Consider the following 20,864-nt stretch of genomic DNA (forward strand, 5'->3'; position numbering starts at 1 on the left):
AAAAAAAAAAAAAAAAATTTATTGTTGTCTTGAGCTCTCTAACGACGACACATCAACATTTTCTTGAGAATGTTTCTCTATTAATATATAGGGGATATTGAGATTTGATAATCTCTATTTTCTAAAATTGTATAGTTTTCTTGTTGGAAAAAACCCGAAAAATATGCCATCTAATTTTTTTTTAGCCGTTTAATTCCTCTAGTTATTAAATTTACCAAAAAATACTTGGTTTAATTTACGTTGTCTTTAAAAACCTTCATCTTATTAATAACGGTAGATCCATACTTACGACATAACGACTGTTAACTCTAATGACGGAAATGTTAATCAGGGTTAAAATATAACCCCACATGATTAATTAGAGGGAACTAAAGACATTGTTGCTCTCTTCTTCTTCCCTCAAATAGATTTCGAGTTTGAGATAAGCTAGAACCCTAAATTTTCAGGAAATCAAATTTGGTTTGAGAGAATATAGATTTCGAGTTTGAGATAGCTAGAACCCTAAATTTTCAGGAAATCAAATTTGGTTTGAGAGAATGGTGAGCCAAAGTTTGAAGTCGATTCTTGCAACGAACACACCACATCTCTCAGTCGATTCTTGCAACGAACACACCACACAATCAGATGGCAACTATCATCACAATCAAAGGAATTCGGGATTTGAAGTTTGAGAAGAAAAATTGCTTTTTAGGGTTCTAGGGTTTTATCTAAAACTCGAATTCGATTTGGGGGAAGAAAAGGAGGGCAAAATGTCTTTAGTTCCCTCTAATTAAACACGTGGGGTTATGTTTTAATCCTGGTTAACATTTCTGTCATTAAAATTAACAGTCGTTATGTCGTAAGGATGGACTACCATTATTAATAAGATGAAGGTTTTTAAAGATAACAGAAATTAAACCAGATATTTTTTGGGAATTTAATAACTAAAGGAATTAAACGGCCAAAAAAAAATTAGATGGTGTATTTTTCAGGTCTTTTTTCCCATTCTTGTTTTCATGATTTGTCAAAAGTATTTTTATACACATGAGAAGAATATTAGAAAAAAAAACACTGAACCGCTCAACATTATTGGTTTACTTTAATTCGATTGGTATGTTTGGTTCGGTTGATCACGATATCCTAACTAAAAAGGTATAGCGCAAGTCTTAAACCTAACTAAAAAAGGGGAACGAGAAACCTTATCAATCAAGAAACCACATCTCTCTGTTTCCAATCAAGCGTTCATGGCTTCTTCTTGGAAGCGTTTGTTGCCACCTGAGCTAATAGAAGAGATACTAATCAGGACTCCTGCTGAGTCTTTGAACCGATTCAAGTCGACGTGCAAGCAATGGTACGATCTCATCACCGACAAAAGATTCATGTACAATCACTTGGATCGCTCTCCGCAACGTTTCATAAGGATCGATGATGGTCAGACGGTTCAAATCATGGATCCGGTGACCGGAATCCATAAAGATTCACCAGTCCCAGACGTGTTCCGTTATCCACATTCGCTTCTTGATTCTATGGTTCACTGTGATGGACTCATGCTGTGTTTCGGTGGTTACCCGATTTACGATAGAGAAAGAGACGTCGATCTTGCAGTTTGGAATCCGGTTACGAGTAAAATCAAATGGATCGAACCGTTGGTCTGTTACTCTGAAACTGATTACTTTGGGATTGGATACGACAATACGTGTCGCCATAACTACAAGATCTTGAGGTTTTCTGGTCCTCTGACTTTTGATGATCCAGAACAGTGTGAGATCTATGAATTCAAGTCTGATTCGTGGAGAACTGTTGATGCTAAGTTCGATTGGGATGTTGATCCTCAGTGCAAAGGTGTGTCAGTGAAGGGTAATATGTATTGGGTTACTGATGCTGCGCCTGTATATAATCAAATGCAAGGGTTTATTCTAAGTTTTGATTTCACCATGGAAACGTTCAAGAACCTATGTGTTTGTCCTCCTTTCCACGAGACTAGACAATTAGCCTGTTTCAGTGGAGATAGGCTCTCTTTATTACTACAAGATATACAACATGGTATCGAAGATGTATCAACTGAGATTGAGGTGTGGGTGACAAACAAGTTGACTGATGGAGTTGTGTCGTTTACCAAATATTTTAATGTCACTAGCCCTCAGCTTCCGTTGTTACAGTTCCATACTGATACGGCTCGTCCGGGATACTCCATTGGAAATCACAAAAACATCATGGCATGGTGCGAAGAAAAAGTCAAGGAAGACGATGATACGTGGGGTGCTTGCATCACTTTTTACCAAATTGATCAAGGTGGGATCAGAAAACAAATCGAGACAGGACGACATGGATATTACTTCGGTGACCCGATTATTTGTAGCTATGTGTACGTTCCAAGTCTGATTCCGGTTCCAGACTAAGAAGGTTGTTCTGTGTTCTTGAAACTCTGTTTTTTTATTTTTCTTTGTGTTTATTTATCGTTGATCAAGGATCATCCTTCTACCATGTATTTTGGCATCAACTATGTTACTGTACTGCAGATGTTATTGACATAGACTAAGTTTTCAATTCTGTTATGATCTTGGCAAGTTTTACGTTTTGGTCCACAGTAGTATGTGTATCAGAATCACTCAAAACAGACATGTAACTAATTAACAAAAAAAAAAAAAAAATTTCTACTGAGTTTGGAAACCAATAATATAAAACTTGTCTTAATTTTTTCTGGATTGGTACACAGAGTAAGTCTAATGTCATCACTTTTCCATGTCATCATCATCATCTGCATCTCACATCGGCTACACAATGGGATGTCTCTTTGCACTCTTGTCCTTGTCATCAACATCATCTGCATCTCACATCGGCGACAAGATGGCGAATACGAGGAGCATACCATTTCACCTTCTCTATATGTTCCACTATAACTTCCCATCTATGACCTAAACCATGAGAACCCAAAATATATGTCCCAGGTTATTCTCTAGTATTTACCCAAATCAAGATTAGAAATCTCAACATCATGCAGTAACATCCTAGTCTTATTCAGAAACTGGTTTAGGAGTACCAAAACTGAAATTTGAAAAACAATGCTCTTTCTTTGAGAGTTTTCAATTTTGTTCATAAACTTATTACCTTCGGCTCTAGCGATATCACTTAATGTTTTGGTGACATGCTCGCCCCAACTGCTCTCATCTGAGTCCTTGACATTCCGGTGCACATGGAGTACTCCTCCCTCAGGCCTGCAAGTTCCAATAACAAGAACAGAGACATGAATGAGTTTTATAACTTGTCTCAGATTTTATGCTGTAGGTTTTTGTTGTAAAGAACCAAGTTTTAAGGAGATTAAAATCACCTTAATGCCTGAATAGCTGTGACCCAGCTTCCTTCGCTACTCGGGATAAGACCAAGATTGACTCTGTCAGCTACTCCCTGAGAATCAAAATATTTGAAACACAAAATCTATTACTTTAGTAATTTACTCTCCAACAGTTATACCATGAACCAATTGCCTAAGAATTAATAATTGTAAGCAGTTTGGAATATCATCAACCGTACTTTCGGTGCGGTGATCCGGTTATCCCCTTCAAGAATGATACAACGGTCAGAAACAGAATTTGCTTCAAGATTACGTCGAAGAGCTTCAATAGCATGGGGATTCCACTCACACGCATAAACTATCCTTGCTTTTGCCCTGCAAATGTAAATTAAGAATGCATTGTAGTTGCATGCGATCCAAGAAAGTATTGGCTTCTGATTGTATAAACCACGATGTCTTCTCTACTTTTTTTGGATAATGGCCTACCTCACAAGGAATGGGAGAACGAAATATCCAATTCCAGCAAACAGATCCACCACAACTTCATTTTCACAGGCCATGTTACCCATACGAAGCTTTTCTGAGAGGTTACCCCACGAGAACATGCACTTCGTAGCATCAAAAGAGTACAAGATCCCATTTTCACGGTGATCAACCCATCCATTGTCTCCCACAAGAATTTCCAATGTACTATCTCTTGTACCATTAGCTTCAACTCGTCCCTGATAAAGACACAACATCGATGATAAGTCTTACTGGTAAGCAAATGAAATTTGGGTACGACAGTGGTTTGTAAAGTTCTCAGCATTGTCATAACAAGTAATAAATCAATAATGTAGATTTCGAAGTGCTTTAAGACGAATAGGTAAGATATAAGGTTTGCACTTAAAAAAATCGGTGCAAAGATCTAAAGCAACATACTTGGCGTGCAAGGCGGTTGGCACTAAGCGATTTAGAAACAGAACACCAAACTTCATCACTGATAGATCTCCAAGCTCGATCTTTAAAGGATGTTGCAGGAAGCACAACAATATCCCCAAGCCGTTCCCATCTACCAGTAGAGAAATTACAATTACTTATCAGATGGAAGCGAAAAAAACATGCACGCAATCAGATTTTCACCATTTTAGTTCCCAACTATTATAAAATCAGATTTCAGGAATACTTACTTCTGTGGAAGCTCATCCAAAAGCTCTTCCGGCAGGCCTTTCTGTTTAAGTACAGATGTTATATCTTCTCTCATTCTCTGTACTGGGGATTTTGCAACTTTTTTGGCTTCAAAAGATACATTAATGAGTTTTTTAGCACCATGTTCCTTCAATAGATTCAAAGCTGCTGAGCTGGATATATCCTTTAACGATAGACCCTTTATTAGGTTATCATCCTCTGACCCTTCTTTGTCTTCGCCCAAACGCTGCTTCTCATGGAAAAGTTCAGAAAACTTTTCAGTCACAGGAAAGCATATACAAAGACCTTTTTCGTTTGAGTAAACCTTCCTTTCAAGGTCTAACCATCCGAATTTTTTAAGTATGTCTTTGCCAAACTTTGCATACTTTCTTTCTAACTGTATCACCCATGGTTGAGACAGAGACGTTTCAGTCTTCAAATCTGCATTGTTTCTATTCGATTCTATAGAAACATCTTCAGGTTGAGGAACATGATTTTCACTCATAGTCACAGATTGAACCAAGTTGATTTTCACTGGTTCACTAAACTTTGTCCCAAAAGCATAGCAAGCAGCTCCACCCCCAATGACGATGAGATCATCACCAAGAACGCTGGCTGTAGTTCGAACAAACAACTCTTTATTCATGAACTCCAATCTCACACTTCTCCACATTCGGTGCTTCAGATCTAGCAACGTCAACTCTTGACAATTTTGTGAGACAGGACAACCTCCGATGATGCCAATAATATGCTTATAAACAAACATTGAGTGGGAAAACCTGCCATGAGGCCATTTTCCAGAAATCACTTCAAGTTTCCAATAACAGCTTTGGACATCAAAGCTGTATAGATCATTGAGTACATTTTCCCCATTGTACCCTCCAAACATGAATAACTGAGACTCATATGCAACCATAGCATGAGAGTGGCGCGCACAGGGCCATTGACCTTCTTGTTCAATTTCTTTCCACTGAAGGTCCTTTGTATCCAAAATGTGCAAAGAAGAAACTATCTTATCATTGTAGAGCCCACCAAATATGTATACTTTTGAGCCAACACTGGCTGCTGCATGCCGATGCCTGCTCAATTCAAAGGATTTGCATTTAGAAGAAAATTTGAGATAACAATTATCTGAAAGGATGTTAATACAACAAAAACATATAATAAATCAAAGAAACGAAGCAAGATAGACATTAAACCAAGTGCAATAAATAGGATTAATAGTTTCTAAAATACAGTTGAGGGCCTCTCAGAGAATTTGAGGTTCATTTAACAAATAAGCAGTACATATATAAGCTTATCATTGGAAATAGGTCATAGGTTTATTGAAAAAATGGACACACAAAATGACATTTACCTTGGAGAAAAATCACTTCCAATACACCTCTGTGAGCTCCATTCACCTTTGGATATATCGAGCCTCCACACGTCATTCAAAATGTTCAAGGGATCAGCCCTTCCTCCAATTACAAACATAAAATCGCCAACCATTGAAGCTGTGTGGCCAAGTCGTGCTGATGGAGATTCATTGACTGCAATCAACTTTAAGCTGCCACTTGAAGGATCGAGCAATAAAGACTCGTTTCTTCGAGCATGTCTCCCAAAACCGCCAAACCCACCAAATACAATAACCTCTTTTCGGTCTGGTTTATCTATCGTACAAGCTGAGTGTCCCCAAAGGTAAAGCTTCTCAACAGTTTCCCCTACTATGGATAATTTCGAGAGCAGTATGAGATCTTGGTGAAACCCTGCCAATGATTTAGATACGGAAACTGGCTATCACGTTTAACATTTGAAAGTTATCCTGCAAACCAAGTAGATATAACTCAAACTCTCGACCATTGGATACACAACCTCTAGTATAATCTAAACAAGACTATAGTTAAACCTGTAGCATATCCTATCTCATTGCATTACTCAAGCTATCTACTAACACAACAATCACATAGGGATGATATAACAAAACATACCAGGATGCAAGTCTCCATTGTTGATACTTAAATCATGATCTCCAGCTAGATTCTCATAATTATCATCTTCATCCACATCATTTGCAACTGGATTCTTGAAACCATTACTAGTCAAAGCTACACCAAACCCATCCGTTCGCTTCTTATTCGCATCCATCTTCTCATTAGCAATATCAACTAAAAACTTCACATACTCAGGTGAAACCATCAGCTTCTGTGTATCACCCAACGGCACCTCCATTCGAATAGAACATCTTATAGCTATAATTACCCTTTTGCCATCGCCGCAAGATGTGATTCCCGACTCTCTAAACCCAGCTGATATAGCAACCGCCACAAGAAACTGAGCCGAACCCAAATCCTTACATTCAACAGCAATGATCAACGGCTCGAATCGGAACACTAATTCGCTGGGTTGGTCAACTGGTGGGTCAATCTGATTTGACTTTGAAGGGAAAAGGAGAGAGATTACCAAATCTGGATCGGCTGGGTCGTGCGTGATGTAGAGCCATGACCCACCACGAGCTTTCTTCTTAGTTGAATCGTTCAATTTTGGTTTGGGTTGAGAAAGGATTGAGACTCGACCTGAGCATGAACTTGTAGTGAAGTAAGATGGGTGGTGGTTGATGGTTTCGAGGAGAGGGATGATGGGTTCGTCGAGATAGCCTTTGGGAGATTTATCAGTCACCGATGAACGAATTGAAGCTAAGGTCGCAGCTTTCCTCTTCTCGAAATCCATCTCCTTTAAGTTTCTGTGTTTGTTAAAACCCTAACCTTTAAGGTTTCATAAACCCTTAAAGAGTGTGGCGCTTTAGATCCAGTGACGAAGAAGATGACTAATACGAAACGACATTGTTTGCTGCCGTTTTAGAAGCGTTGTGTAATTTGGATTTCGGTTCGGTTATTTCCGGATAGGCACGGATCATAATCGACGTGACACAAAATGCATGAGAATGGTGTAGATTTCGTGACCTAACTAAGTAGTAACTAAAATCAAATTTTTGTAGGTGATGAAGGTCTTTGTGTCTTATTATATATTGAAGTTGCTTACACTTTGCATATAATCAATCTATCTCCCACTTTTGTTTTTTCTTCTAAAGTTTCATTTTTCACTAAAGATATCGAATTCGATGGATCACTATATTCATTTTACTTAGACTTAGAGTGATGGTAGTCAATCCAAGTAAGGCTGCTTCCTGTGTTGATATTGTAATCTTTGTTCGATTGAGATTTTCTAAATTATCAGTCGAGCAAAAGGTTCATATTAATACGGGACAGATTTAACGTGGATTGTCTCTATTAGCCCTAAATATGATTGAAGGTTCTTTCCATCAGGTACAGTATGCATTGAAGGTTGATTTGATCCTTACTTAAAAGAAATAAATAGAATGTTATTAGATTGTTGGTTGTATTTTATGGCGATGAATGATTGAGTTTGTTCACATCCATAAGAAACTGAGCTTAGTAGTAATAATAAAAAAGAATGTTTGGTGATGGAAATAGGACAAAACATATAGAAGACTAAAATCTTGTTCATAGCAAGGTTGAGAATTTTTGTGGTTTATATGATCATATTAAGCATATTCCAAGTGCTGGCTATAAAAAAGAAGCATATTCTAAATATGTATCGTTTCGGTTTCAATTGTATAGTTTGAGTGTTCGACAAAAAAAGGAAAAGACCACAATTTTATTTTGATGAAAAGTTAATTTTTTAAAAAAATGTATATTTAATTTGATGATTAAATTTTATAAATTTCTATGTGTTGTATATAATTTAATTATTTCAATGTAATATGCTTATTGAAAGATTCTGGATTTTGAAGCAATTAACAAAATCAAACCAGATAAAACTTCCACTTGTAAGGAAATCTGATTGGTATATATGTTTTGTAATTGAACCAAAATCACACTAAACCAATCCGAATTACACTAATTTCTATCCGATAATTAAATCAGATATTTTCTCTCGTTGGGAGAAACACAAATCAAAAACTCATAACTCATAACATTGGTTGGCTGATCAACAAAGAACTAAGATACAACCACATACACAAAAGAGGAAAAAAAAAAATTGAAGATCTCGAACTATCCACTAATACAACGCCATGTCAACAAAAGAGGATCCCACCATTGGGCAGACAGACTCCAAAGACTCAAAGCCTTATCTCCAAACCCAATCTCATCACCTTGTCTTCCCTCCACTCAAATCTCCTCCTCTCTTCTTTCTTCCTTCTTCATTCATACAATCACAAAGAAACAGAGATAAGGTTAAGCCAAAACAACAAACCAAAAAGAAGAAGAAAAAAAAACTTCTCTCTCAGAATCAAGAACAATGGCTTGCTCTAATCTAACAACAATGTGGGTTTCATCAAAACCATCTCTTTCTGATTCCTCTTCCTTATCTTTCCGATCTGTTCTCAACCCACTTCTCCTCCCAAACCACACTACCTCTCCTCCTTCGAGATCTTCCTCTGTTTCACCGATCCAATCGTCTCTTCGTGAGCTCAGAGACCGTATCGATTCCGTCAAGAACACTCAGAAGATCACCGAAGCTATGAAGCTTGTCGCTGCTGCTAAAGTCAGGAGAGCTCAAGAAGCTGTCGTTAACGGACGACCATTTTCTGAAACCCTAGTTGAGGTTCTTTACAACATCAACGAACAGCTTCAAACCGATGATGTCGATGTGCCTTTAACCAAGGTCAGACCGGTTAAGAAAGTGGCACTCGTTGTCGTAACCGGTGATCGTGGATTGTGCGGTGGATTCAACAACTTCATCATCAAGAAAGCAGAGGCTAGGATCAAAGAGCTTAAAGGTCTTGGTCTTGATTACATAGTCATTAGCGTGGGCAAGAAGGGAAACTCTTATTTCCTCCGTCGTCCGTACATCCCCGTCGACAAGTTCCTTGAAGCCGGAACTTTACCGACGGCTAAAGAAGCTCAAGCTGTGGCTGATGATGTCTTCTCTCTTTTTATAAGTGAAGAAGTCGACAAAGTCGAGCTCTTGTACACAAAGTTTGTGTCTTTGGTCAAATCAGAACCCGTGATCCACACGCTACTGCCTCTATCGCCTAAAGGAGAGATCTGTGACATTAATGGGAACTGTGTTGATGCTGCGGAAGATGAGTTGTTCAGGTTAACGACGAAGGAAGGGAAACTGACTGTTGAAAGAGAGACTTTTAGGACACCAACCGCTGATTTCTCTCCCATCTTGCAATTCGAGCAAGACCCTGTTCAGATTCTTGATGCTTTGTTGCCTCTGTACCTTAACAGTCAGATTCTTAGGGCTTTGCAGGAGTCATTGGCTAGTGAGCTTGCAGCTAGAATGAGTGCAATGAGCAGTGCTTCGGATAATGCATCGGATCTTAAGAAATCGCTTTCTATGGTGTATAATAGAAAGCGTCAAGCTAAGATTACTGGAGAGATTCTTGAGATTGTTGCTGGAGCTAATGCACAGGTTTGATTTGTTTGGAACTGTCAAACTCTTTTTTTATTCTCGTTATCGTTTGTATAATGTATAATGGTAATCTCTAGAACAACTCCTTATAATCTTTTTTTTCTTCATATAATCATGCAATTACAAACAAAGTGCGAGGTTGTATCTATTTTGGCCTTTCATTGGATAAATTGATGGAAATCTTTGTTGAATATTTTGTGGATGATAAGCCTTTTTGTAGGATCCTTTTGAAGGAATAAGATTTGTTTTTCTTGATAGTTGAATCCTATTCAATTGCTGTTATGAAGGATCTTAACTTAGTTAGGCATAACAATGCATCATTCTTGGTTTTATGATTCAACTTTAACCAAAGGAGCTATCTTATAAGCAAGAAATTGATATGGGAGAAGCTGACCACTTAGGTGGACAAAGAGCAATGGGGATCCTAATATAAGTATGGTTTGTGTCAATTACATACTTGTATCATAAAGAAAGAAATTAAAGAAGCAAATGGCAAAAAAGAAAAAAAGAAAAAAAAAAAAAAAAAGAGCTACGAAAGATGCATAACCAAGAGAAGAAAGCGTAGGGACCGGGTTTAACGAGCGTGGGAGCGCAAACTGGGAAAAGAAGAGATAAAGAGCACCAGCGTACACATATCATTGACGAACTTTGGATAGATGGAGTCCATATATTATACTCCTTGCAACCGCTAAATGTCATGATGCAACCATCCATAGACTTGTTCTTATTTCCCTCCTTGTGGAGACTAGACTACCAAGATGGGAACGTTGATTTGACCTGTTCACAGAAAAGGTTCACGCTATTCGAATAACGGGTCAATTAAATCAAGAAAAAAAAAAAAAAAAAAAAAAAAGAGAGAGAGTAAAATTGCACCTACCAACTCGTTACCACTATCCTTGGAATGTATTAAGATCGGGTTCCATAGGTATACAGAGGTATGTTTGCAGCCTAATAATCTAGACTCATCTAGAAGATCTAAGGCATACTTGGACTAGAAAACAGAGGTTCCAGGATCTAATTTCCACGACGATGGCACCAGGATCTCTTATTCCTCCGCCATAAACAATCACGCTGATAACTCGGACCGTCGGGGTTGAGTAAACAAAAACAATTGGCCTGGATTTGTTCAACTATGCCCAAATTTAAGAGGCCTAATTTTATAATATAAAGTTTCATGTCAAAGTTACTAATTAACAAGATCGTGATACGTGCTAATTGTATCATTCAGATGTTGACACATGTCAATTCTAAATTTATTAAAATTTTAATAAATAAAAATGTAAAAATTCAAAACCTACCATAAAAAGTTTTTATATAAAAGTAAAAACCTAATTTTATTTAAAATTTTTTAAGAAAAAAAAAACTTTTGTAAACTTACAAATATAAAACAAAACTAACAGTTTTAAAAATATTAAAAGGCAATTATAAGAAAATTTTAAAATTTTAATTAAAAGGCAATTATAAGAAAATTTTAAAATTTAAACAGCTTTAAAATTTTAAAAAGATCATTATAAGGAAATTATATATATATATATATTAATATATATCATAAATTTGAAATTATAAAATAATTTATTTATTTTAATTGTAAGTTGCTAATTTTACAAGAAAAATGATTATTTTTTATATAAGATAAAAAATGATTGTGAAAATATACAGTTAATTACTGTTTCTAAGAAAAAGATGGTTGAAGAAAAATATACAATTAATGTGTTCATAAAGATAATTTGTTAGTAGTAATAAAGACTAAAGAATATATTTTAACAGTAAAATATATTTGTGTGTACAAATACATTTTTAGTGGTATTGTACATAGTAGATTTGTAAATGGATATTTATTAGTGTATTACAGAAAACAAAAAATAACTATTTTCTATAACTAAAAGTTTATCTCTTTACTTTTATACATTGTTTTTACTTATGAAAAGAATTAAATATATATTCTTTGTTAAATTTAATTTTATTTTAATAACTTTGAACACATCTACAACTATTTTTCTTTAACTAAAAATGTATCTATTTACTTTTTCTTTTCAACCAAACAATAAATTAAAAAGAAATTCCTCGGTTAGTTGTCTAAGCTGGAGGGAAGGGGTTTACAAAAAAAACTTCAGAGATTAGAAAACGTGAAGCACGAGCAAGACAATTTGCCTTCGTATTTGACGCACATGGGATCCAAGAGATATAGAATAGTGGAGCTACTAAAGTAGTTTGTCCTTGCTTAGAAGATTACGATTGTCTGACTCAATCTGTGATTGAAGAGGTCACCATCACCTCTTTGACCCGTAATAGACTCTTCCAGCTTGCAAAGTTCTTCCAAAAACTTTGATCCCTCAAAGTTGTTCAAATCAACTTTGAGGGATGTGCTAAAGAAGAGGAGTGTAAAATGTTGAGGGATGTCAAAAATCTCACTAAAGGATCAAACAGCAACTTCAGTGTGACTGTCCAGTTTGGTGAGATATAGGGGTAAGTTCTCTCTCTCGTCTTTCACTTTATAAACATAGATAGCACATAGAGTCCCCATGCCACGTTAAACGTGAAGAGAGCTGGAGGAAGCAAAACCATTTTAAGTTTTAACTAAGTATATCTATGGAGAAACATTCACCAAAATTTAATGACAACTTGAGAAAGTTTTGAACCAAAATCCCTGCAACAACAGCCTGAATTTGACAATCAAACAAGAGTCTTATAATATAAAAAGCTTTGAAGAAACAAAAACATTAGCAGCAATCTCAATTTTGGATTAACCAACCGTACAAAAGATGCCCTTTAGACTGTGTGGGAAAAGCCCTTTACTAATCTAATTAATAGGAAAAAAATTTTTTGTCAAGCTTTAGATATAGTCGTTCATGCACAATCTATATATACATTTTTGGAGACATTTAACAAATAAATCCTAGAGTTTCTACTTATTTACAAGGAATGCCATTATCATTAATTTTTAAATTAAAATTAAAACCAATATTTTGGGCTAAACAAAAATTCCTAAAATATCTCCTTAATCAACCAATGACTAATTACAATATTTTCAATTAATTCTTTACTATCCTTATAACCAAACACAATTAAAAGATTTTGTTTGAAATATAAAATAATATTTTTAATTAAAATTACGATTTTCCTATCATCTTTGTTTGATTTATTTAGTTTACTTGTTTTAAATCATCATAAAATACATAAAATTAATGTAACTATATTTTTTTGTATTTTTAGTTATTTGGATTTTGAAAAACATGCATGTCTTACTTAAGCAAGGAAGAAAAATTGTGTTTAGGTATGTAGCGGGATGAGTTTGTGTATTAATAAAAATTGAAAATTATATCATTAGTTGTTAGTAAATCATCAGTTCATTATTTTGTTAACACCACCGACTTAGAATATTAGGCATATCTAATTGAGTTTATTAAATTATGATTATGTAAAATAAACAAAGCAGTACTATATTATATCATGGGTTATATTCTGAATTTAACAATTTAAACTGGTAAACTTAAAATTTTAAACCGGTAAACCTAAATAATATATAGAATATGGGATATAAATTTAAAATTTACAAATCATTAGTCATATATATATATAATCTACTAAAAATTTATATTATATTTTATTTTAAAATATATAGTCATGTTCTAAAATGCGGCCTACGCGGATGCCTAGGCGGCGGTTATACGCTATGCGGTGACCGAGCGTCTCGAATTTTAGCTATGCGGTAATTTAAGCGGTTTTAAATAATTCAGACACCTAATAGCGTTTAGGCGGACATTATGCGGTCTACGCGGACGCCTGTACGGATTCTAGACGGTATGTTGACTAAAATAGTAAAAAATACTGTAATTAAATATATTTTTAAATAATATTTTTGTTTCTAATAAATATTATAATTAGCCTCTAAAGTCTAAACTTATGAAATTTAATTTGGTTCCAAAGTAAGTATAAACTTACACTTTGTCAATTTTACAAGTTTTTGAATGGATTATTTTTTTTTTTTTTGTTTAAAATGTGAGATTATTATAGATTCTAAACTATTTTGATAGATAAGAGTTTATTGAATATAATATTTGATGCTATATTTTTGTTTTATGTTTTCTAAAATTAAAGTGTATAACTTTTCATCCTATATATATATATATATTATTTTTATATAAATATATATTCATATATCTAAAATATATAATTCGCCTACATTCCGCTTAGGCACCCGCATATACGGCTAGGCGCTAGGCGTTTATCCACCGCATAGTACGTTTTAGAACACTGCATGCGGTACACCAGTTAGTAAATATAGTCTAAGTCTCTTTGCACAAAAAAAAAAAAAAAAAATTCTAAGTCTCTAAAACTCGCCCCAAATCATTTGCTTCTTTTGATTGTTTGTGTGTTTTTGAATTGTATAATATGCAAACTATGGTCCAATTAAACTTTAATCCAAATTAGTTAAAATATACTGTCATTTTAATTTATCACTAGATTATGACCCGTGGTACACCGCGGATAAGTTTTTTTTTTAATATTTTTTGTTAATGTACTATTTTTATACTAATTTTGCTAATATACTCTTTTGTTAATTTTAGTGATATCATATATAAACTGTGGTATACCGCACAATAATTTTTGTTTACTACAATCTTAATTAAATCAGTTTGATTCGACATATTTTATATTGGTGTTGTTAAAACATTAAAATGAGTATTTAACCCGTATTGAAATATCATATTACTGATAGTTTATTTTTTAATATTATCAATTCAATCATGTAATATAACTCGTTTATATAATTTTGAAAATTTAATATATTTAAATATTTATAATTTTAAATTTTTTATTAAGTTTAGATATATCAGTTACAAATTATAAACTTCTTAAAATTTTACAATTTACTATATACAGTAAATTTACTATATATGTATGTTGAACACACATTTTTGTATTAATTGAGTAATATATGTTTGTTTAAAAAAATTCAAATCACAATATATGCAGGAAAAATACACTTTTTATTAACTTTATGTATTATATGATGATTCACTACATTTAAATTTTAAAATAAAAAAGAGATGATAGGAGAATAATTTTTTTTTAATCTGGAATAAATATTCTAAATATCTATATTAGTTATAGAACATTATATATATATATATATATATATATATATATAGATATTTAAAATATTTTAATTGTGTTTGATTATAAGGATAGTAGAGAAAGTCAACTAAACTTGTTTAGATATGTATATAAGCATTAAATAGCATTCAATGTAAAAAATTTCTAAACAATATTTTTGTGAAAAACTGCTGCAAAAAAAATACTAGTATACAGATTCAACATAAGTTTGACATCACCACATTAACAGTAATTGTTAAGTTCTGTCGTAAACATTAAAGATTATAGTAATTATAGTTCCTACCATTTCAAACAAATTGTTGAAGATGTGAATCTTTTTCGTTTCTTTTTTAATATCTTCATCTCTAAACTTTTTCAAATTTCTTAATTGAAAAAGCTATGTCAAACTCAAGGGAAAACTAATTATATAACTCATACATTGTTGTTGATCTGTTTTTATATCTCTAAACTCTAAATTTTCTTTTATCTTATTTATTCAGAACTATTTTGTTGTTAATATGATGTTTCCTAGGTGCATAAAGTTTAAGGGCCTCTATTCAAATAAGTAGCATAGAAGCTCTAAGTTCTCACTCATACAACAAAGTAAATTAACAAGTTCTAAATATAAAAAATAATTAAACTGATTGTCTTTCAATTTTGGGGGAATCGAGTTTTGTACTGGTATAAATAATGAATCTTTAAAGGATATGCTGCAAAAATATCTATAATTTTGGGGCGTATAACGAAAATATACCATACGTTCTAAATAAACCGCCAAACCCACGAGAGCATTAAGACAGCTGACAAATGGCTTGTCCAAAATAAATATGATTTTACCCCCACCAAAATCCTTACAGCTAATAGTAATTTAGTTTACATCAAACATCTCGAAGTAATTTAGTTTACATCAAACCACCAAATCCATAATAATCAAACTCTTCCATCAACAGAATGTTTAAATTAAACAAATTTGTCGGATTAGAGACAACCAAACTAGTCAATGGACTTTCACATTAATGTCTTGTTATTTATTGGATAAACCGAGTTGGTAATGATAGGAGCATACACACAACGTTCTTAGCTAATGCAGCAACGTAACGACACTTGTCATCGGATACTTGTGGAATAATACGTAAAACACAAGTACTCTACAAAATTTGCAATCATATTTTTTTAATGAGTTTGTTTTACTAATTGTGTGCCAGTATTCAAAATATAACAATTAAGACTATTTTAAATGAGACGTCTCGTTTAGTGTCTTAACAGAGAGTAGAGAGTAAGATTATAGAAGTAGATACATGAGTATGTGTGCCTAATCTTTTTGCTCGTTTACCGGAGTAATTAAAAGAAGCTTTTGTGTTGGTGTGAGAGTGAGATGAGTTTTTTCCTTTTTAAAAGGATAAGAATAAGAGTTTCTGAAACTAAAGTGTATGTGTACTGTGTAGGGTGATGTGTCCACATCATTCTCCACTCCTCCTCATCATCTAGTTTAATCTCCATTTCAATTCAATCTTCTAAATAAACATCTACTACATACTTTTTTTAATAGCATCTAAAGAGTTAAATATATTATAGCTAGGTTCTATAACTTTTTTTGGATTAACCAGAAAGTTCTGAATCGAAGTCTGTAATCTTCTTGGAATCGGGACCTGAGTAAGAATTAAAACGGTTCCCTTCTAAGGTGCCTTTGAACCTAGCTAGAAGACATACGTTTCTCGATCCGTTTGAGTTTTGACAGGTTACTGACCGTAACTTAGTCGTTTATACACAATGAATAATTAAGTAGAGTGTAAGTCACTAAGATTTGCCCCAAAATGTATATATTCCTTGAATAGGTATTTCTGTAGCTGTGTGATTAATTAGAAAGAATTATACGCAAACGATGGTCCAATTAAACTTTAAACTAAATCAGTTAAAATTATGTAGAAGTTTTCTTTGTTATTTTAATTTATTACTCACTAGTATAGGTTTGACATTACTACTACAACATCTATATCTATTTTTGTTACGTAAACAATATAGATTAGTATTTGCGGATTGAGTATCATCCTTTGCAATCTTATGGTCTATTTGAGACACCATTGAATTTCCACACCCATCTTTCGCCATCAGTTCTACAGCTCTGGTATGATCTATCCCTGCTTGCGGTAAACCAATGTCAAATCGTGTGTAGAATTCTTAATCTCCTTTGCCAAGGCAACTTTGTGAGAGAGAACCTACCTAGATTGTCATGGGTTTCCAACCGCTCTTTAAAAATCCTGATGCCAGCTCCATTGTTGAACCCTACTGCTCAACAATCATTGAAGTCTTATGGCTTATTAGCTCGGAATTCAACTTGTCAACGGCGTGAGTATGGTTTTAGAGAAATCTTGACCAACACTTCTCCATCGACTTGTTTAGCTAGTTACTTCAATCACTATCCGTTCGCTAAAAACACCTTTTCAACGTCATTAAGTCCTTGCTTGACTATGACCAACTTGTCTACCATTGAGCTACTCATGGAAGACCTCTCAACAAACCTTGATCTCACATGTGGCAACCTGCTACCTAGCTATTGCTTCAAAGCTCTCTTGGACTCTTTGGTGATCTATTTTATCTTTCTTTATCTGGCATTGGGGAGTGCCTCTTTTGTTGTATGGTTTAAACTTTGGATCTTTGAATCCTTTTCCTTGTATTTTGTTTAGAAATGAATGAAATCAAGTGTTTGACAAAAAAAAAAAAAAATATATAGATTATAGTTTTTTTTTTTTTTTTTTTTTTTTGTTAAAGGATATTCTATTAAAAATATTTAAAAATATAAGCCCAATGGGCTATTTCCGGATATAAACCCATACAAAATCCCCTAAGGGCCCGACCCGTTACACCAAACCAAACTAAACCAATGGAAATACAAAACCGACTGGGTTTACAAATCGAACCAAACCGAAGCTGAAAACCCTAATCTACAAACGTAAAACACGTTTGTAGCCGCCGTCCAACGAAGCTGCGGATGCTTACCGGATCAGGACCTCCGGTAAGCCTGGACGACGGTAGCCGAACGGAGATGGTGATCCAAGATCCGTTGTCCATCCCGCCACCGTAGAGCCGCGTTGAGGAGGAGGAAGAGCATCGATCTCGTCGTCGTTGAGGAGAGTTCTTGCTCGGTCGTGAAGGAGAAGACAGTAGGGAGTAGAAAAAAGACCTTTGACGGTGGTTTAGCCTCGCTGGATCGGAGTCTACCTCCCCTATCGAGTCCGATCCAGCGAAGCCTCCATAATCTCCGATCCCAGATCTACCTGTCTTCCTCCGCCGTTCCTCGCCGTGAACCACCTTCTTCCACTCTGCGTCGCTATTCCGCCGATAGAGCTCTTTACCGGTGAGATTGCGCAGATGCTTCTCCCTTCCACTGCCCCCTTGATCTTGTTTCTATGGTGTCGCCGAGATGATGCGGGGTCGCGGATGAAGCGCCATGGGTCGAAGGGTCCTCATCGTCACCGGAATCGACGGAGGACCTGCCGTCGGTGCACGTGGTTGTGATCAGAAGAAGAAGTTGTTGGGAGAGAAAAAATCGCCGCGAGTGAGTATCACGCGCGCGACTTTTCTCTCGACCTCAAGTTCTCTCAAGTACGTTTTGTGCTTACACGTCGCGAGTAATATAGATTATAGTTCTTATAATTATTTCGTAATGATCACATCAAACAATTTGTTTCGACCTTTGTTATAATTGACGTGAGACCATTTTTTGTTTATATATTTATATCTTTCATCTCAAAAGCTTAGTCAAATACTCAAACCTCTTAATCAAAAAAAACTTTGTAAAACTTAAGGAAGAAAACCAATTACATAACTCATACATATATTACTATTACCACTTTTTTTAATTTTCCAATCATCTAGAAGACTAGAACCACATAAACATCGTTTTTCGAAAACATTGGTGACCTGTTTGATATCTCTAAGCTCTAATTTGTCGTCACCTTATTTGTTCAGAAATATTTTGTTGTTAATATGTTTTTCGTACGTGCTTTTTTTTTTTTGGTGTAATGTTAAAATTTTATACCAATAAAAAAGAGTTTACATTTTACAATGAAACCCAAAAAACAAACCTAGCTCTGAAATAGAGAGAGCAATGGAACATTATACAGACAAAATAAGAGCTTAGCCACACTTAAAGTGGGCTAAAGATACAACCAAAATAGTAACCAAGGAGAGAGGTCGAGGCGGCAGGATCCTCCGGCGAGAGAGATATGAGACGGTTGCGCATGGTACGATCGACAGCAGACTTTGTAGCATGTAGGGTACAAGCTTCAGACGAGAAAATTCTTCGGTTCCTTTCCTTCCAGATGAAATAGATGGATGCTTGCAATAGAAGTTTGAGAATCTTGCTGGCAAAGTGGGGCGGAGTTGATGCGGTCCCCAAAACCCAAGAAGCAGCTGACAATAAGGATGAAGGAGAATTCGGTGAGGTCCTACCTGCAAGCCCCATCCAAATAGCTTTGGAAAAATCACAGTGGAAGAACAAGTGATCATGTGTGTCCAGACCAGAGTTGCAGAGGACACAAGCATCCGGAACATTGAGTCCCTAGTTCCTCAACCTATCCCTCGTGTTAAGTCGTCCAAGGGCAGCCAACCAATGGATAAACGAAAACCGTGGAACAGCTTCTTTGAACCAAACGGCTTTGTGCCATGGTACTCGTGGCGAAATGTCCCGAGTTTGAAGCCATGTACCTTTAGAGGAGAATTTCCCAGTAAAAGATCCGGAGGGTTGCCTCCATTGATACCAGTCTGCTCCGCGAGATGGATCTGGAGGAGGGAGAGAGGACAAACAGATGTGTAACTGCTCTGCTTGAGGAGACCGAGCATTGGGAAGGAACCACTGTCCTTCTCGCGTAGCTTCCCACACCGTGGCTTCTTTGCTTATACGAAGTTCCCTAGGACCCAACGAACCAAACAAGTCTATAAGAGGGCCAAGACTCGTCCAAGAGTCATACCAGAAGGAGGCTCTCTTCCCATTCCTGACTTGATACCTTATCAGGTTCTTAAAGGTAGGTCGCAGCTCAATCAACTTCCTCAAGTTCCAAGACAGACGAGGAGACGGTTCCATCAACCAATAGTTTCGCCGGCCAAAGATGTTGTGGTCGAGCCACTTGACCCATAGTGAACCAGAACGGTCAAATAGATGCCACACCTGCTTCAACCTGTATACTGTTGCAAACTCCTCAAGAGGCCGTAATCCTAGACCACCCTCCTCTTTAGGTTTACACAAATCTTTCCAAGACACTCGAGCCCCTTTCGCAGATGAAGTTGCATTCTTCCACAGGAAAGCAGCACAAAGAGAATCAACCTTCTTAAAGAATCCCTTTGGGAGGACAAACACTTGACTCCAAAAATTCACTTTTCCATAGATAACAGAGGCAATAAGTCGCACTTTCCCAGCATAGGACAAGTACTTAGCTGTCCACGAGTGCAACTTACTGGTAATCTTCTGGAGAAACGGCTAAAGAGTAGCTAGAGTCAACTTGGTAGGGCTTAGGGGTAAGCCAAGGTATCGAGATGGGAAAACACCTAGCTTAACCCCGATTGACTCCGAGATTGCAGCAGATTCCTCATCATCATACCCTCCAAGAAACAATTCAGACTTGGCTGGGTTCATTTCAAGCCCAGAGAGAGAACGAAAACACTTCAATATCTGAGATATACCCTGCATTGAGTCCTGGGAGCCATCTGAGAAAACCAACAGATCATCTGCGAATGCTAGGTGAGTTAGACAAGGAGAGGAGCACATTGGATGCGCTGAAAACTTGCCTTGCACTAAACCCACATCTAACATTCGTACGTGCTCTTGTTTTTGCTTACATGACTTTGTCTTAGTTGACAAAAAATGGATAGAGACATTGTCTTGAAATTTTTGTGATAGTTTAATGTA

The 20,864-nt window shown here is 35.6% G+C and overlaps 3 protein-coding genes, 1 long non-coding RNA gene and 1 pseudogene across 5 annotated transcripts; 2 read left to right on the top strand and 3 right to left on the bottom strand.

Annotated features, from left to right (window-relative positions):
• Positions 1 to 1,185: 1,185 nt before the first annotated feature.
• Positions 1,186 to 2,534, top strand: LOC104716751 (putative F-box only protein 15 pseudogene; annotated as a pseudogene). Its single transcript, XR_015577215.1, has one exon. The product of XR_015577215.1 is annotated as a putative F-box only protein 15 pseudogene (transcript).
• Positions 2,535 to 2,637: 103 nt separating this feature from the next.
• LOC104716760 (tRNA wybutosine-synthesizing protein 2/3/4) lies at positions 2,638 to 7,283 on the bottom strand. Its single transcript, XM_010434197.3, has 9 exons — positions 6,409 to 7,283; positions 5,796 to 6,186; positions 4,441 to 5,517; positions 4,193 to 4,322; positions 3,758 to 3,993; positions 3,511 to 3,646; positions 3,308 to 3,384; positions 3,088 to 3,194; positions 2,638 to 2,894 (listed from the first exon to the last, which is right to left on the bottom strand). Exons 1-9 carry the CDS (start codon positions 7,145 to 7,147, stop codon positions 2,800 to 2,802), a joined length of 2,988 nt encoding a protein of 995 aa, XP_010432499.2. The 5' UTR covers positions 7,148 to 7,283; the 3' UTR covers positions 2,638 to 2,799.
• A 1,196-nt stretch (positions 7,284 to 8,479) lies between these two features.
• On the top strand, positions 8,480 to 10,053 carry LOC104716770 (ATP synthase gamma chain 1, chloroplastic). Its single transcript, XM_010434209.3, has one exon. The coding sequence runs from the start codon at positions 8,741 to 8,743 to the stop codon at positions 9,866 to 9,868; it is 1,128 nt and encodes a 375-aa protein (XP_010432511.1). The 5' UTR covers positions 8,480 to 8,740; the 3' UTR covers positions 9,869 to 10,053.
• Positions 10,054 to 10,242: 189 nt separating this feature from the next.
• LOC147948213 (uncharacterized) lies at positions 10,243 to 11,000 on the bottom strand. Its single transcript, XR_015577246.1, has 2 exons — positions 10,740 to 11,000; positions 10,243 to 10,661 (listed from the first exon to the last, which is right to left on the bottom strand). It is a non-coding gene; the product is annotated as an uncharacterized LOC147948213 (long non-coding RNA).
• An 8,520-nt stretch (positions 11,001 to 19,520) lies between these two features.
• On the bottom strand, positions 19,521 to 20,768 carry LOC147948214 (uncharacterized). Its single transcript, XM_087465791.1, has 2 exons — positions 20,504 to 20,768; positions 19,521 to 20,392 (listed from the first exon to the last, which is right to left on the bottom strand). Exons 1-2 carry the CDS (start codon positions 20,766 to 20,768, stop codon positions 19,521 to 19,523), a joined length of 1,137 nt encoding a protein of 378 aa, XP_087321917.1.
• Positions 20,769 to 20,864: the final 96 nt, after the last annotated feature.

Source organism: Camelina sativa, chromosome 2 (assembly GCF_030686135.1).
Source record: "Camelina sativa cultivar CO46 ecotype springtype chromosome 2, ASM3068613v1".
Taxonomy (NCBI): domain Eukaryota; kingdom Viridiplantae; phylum Streptophyta; class Magnoliopsida; order Brassicales; family Brassicaceae; genus Camelina; species Camelina sativa.

What these genes read in the sequence shown, in the direction of transcription:
- LOC104716770 (XM_010434209.3), top strand. Translation starts at nt 8,741, where the DNA reads ATGGCTTGCTCTAATCTAACAACAATGTGGGTTTCATCAAAACCATCT.
- LOC104716760 (XM_010434197.3), bottom strand. Translation starts at nt 7,147, where the DNA reads ATGGATTTCGAGAAGAGGAAAGCTGCGACCTTAGCTTCAATTCGTTCA. An exon ending in GGAAGTGATTTTTCTCCAAG is followed by an intron (nt 5,518 to 5,795) that starts GTAAATGTCATT and finishes TGAATTGAGCAG; the next exon opens with GCATCGGCATGCAGCAGCCA. An exon ending in TGATATCGCTAGAGCCGAAG is followed by an intron (nt 2,895 to 3,087) that starts GTAATAAGTTTA and finishes CTCATGGTTTAG; the next exon opens with GTCATAGATGGGAAGTTATA.
- LOC147948214 (XM_087465791.1), bottom strand. Translation starts at nt 20,768, where the DNA reads ATGTTAGATGTGGGTTTAGTGCAAGGCAAGTTTTCAGCGCATCCAATG. An exon ending in GTCAATCGGGGTTAAGCTAG is followed by an intron (nt 20,393 to 20,503) that starts GTGTTTTCCCAT and finishes ACTCGTGGACAG; the next exon opens with CTAAGTACTTGTCCTATGCT.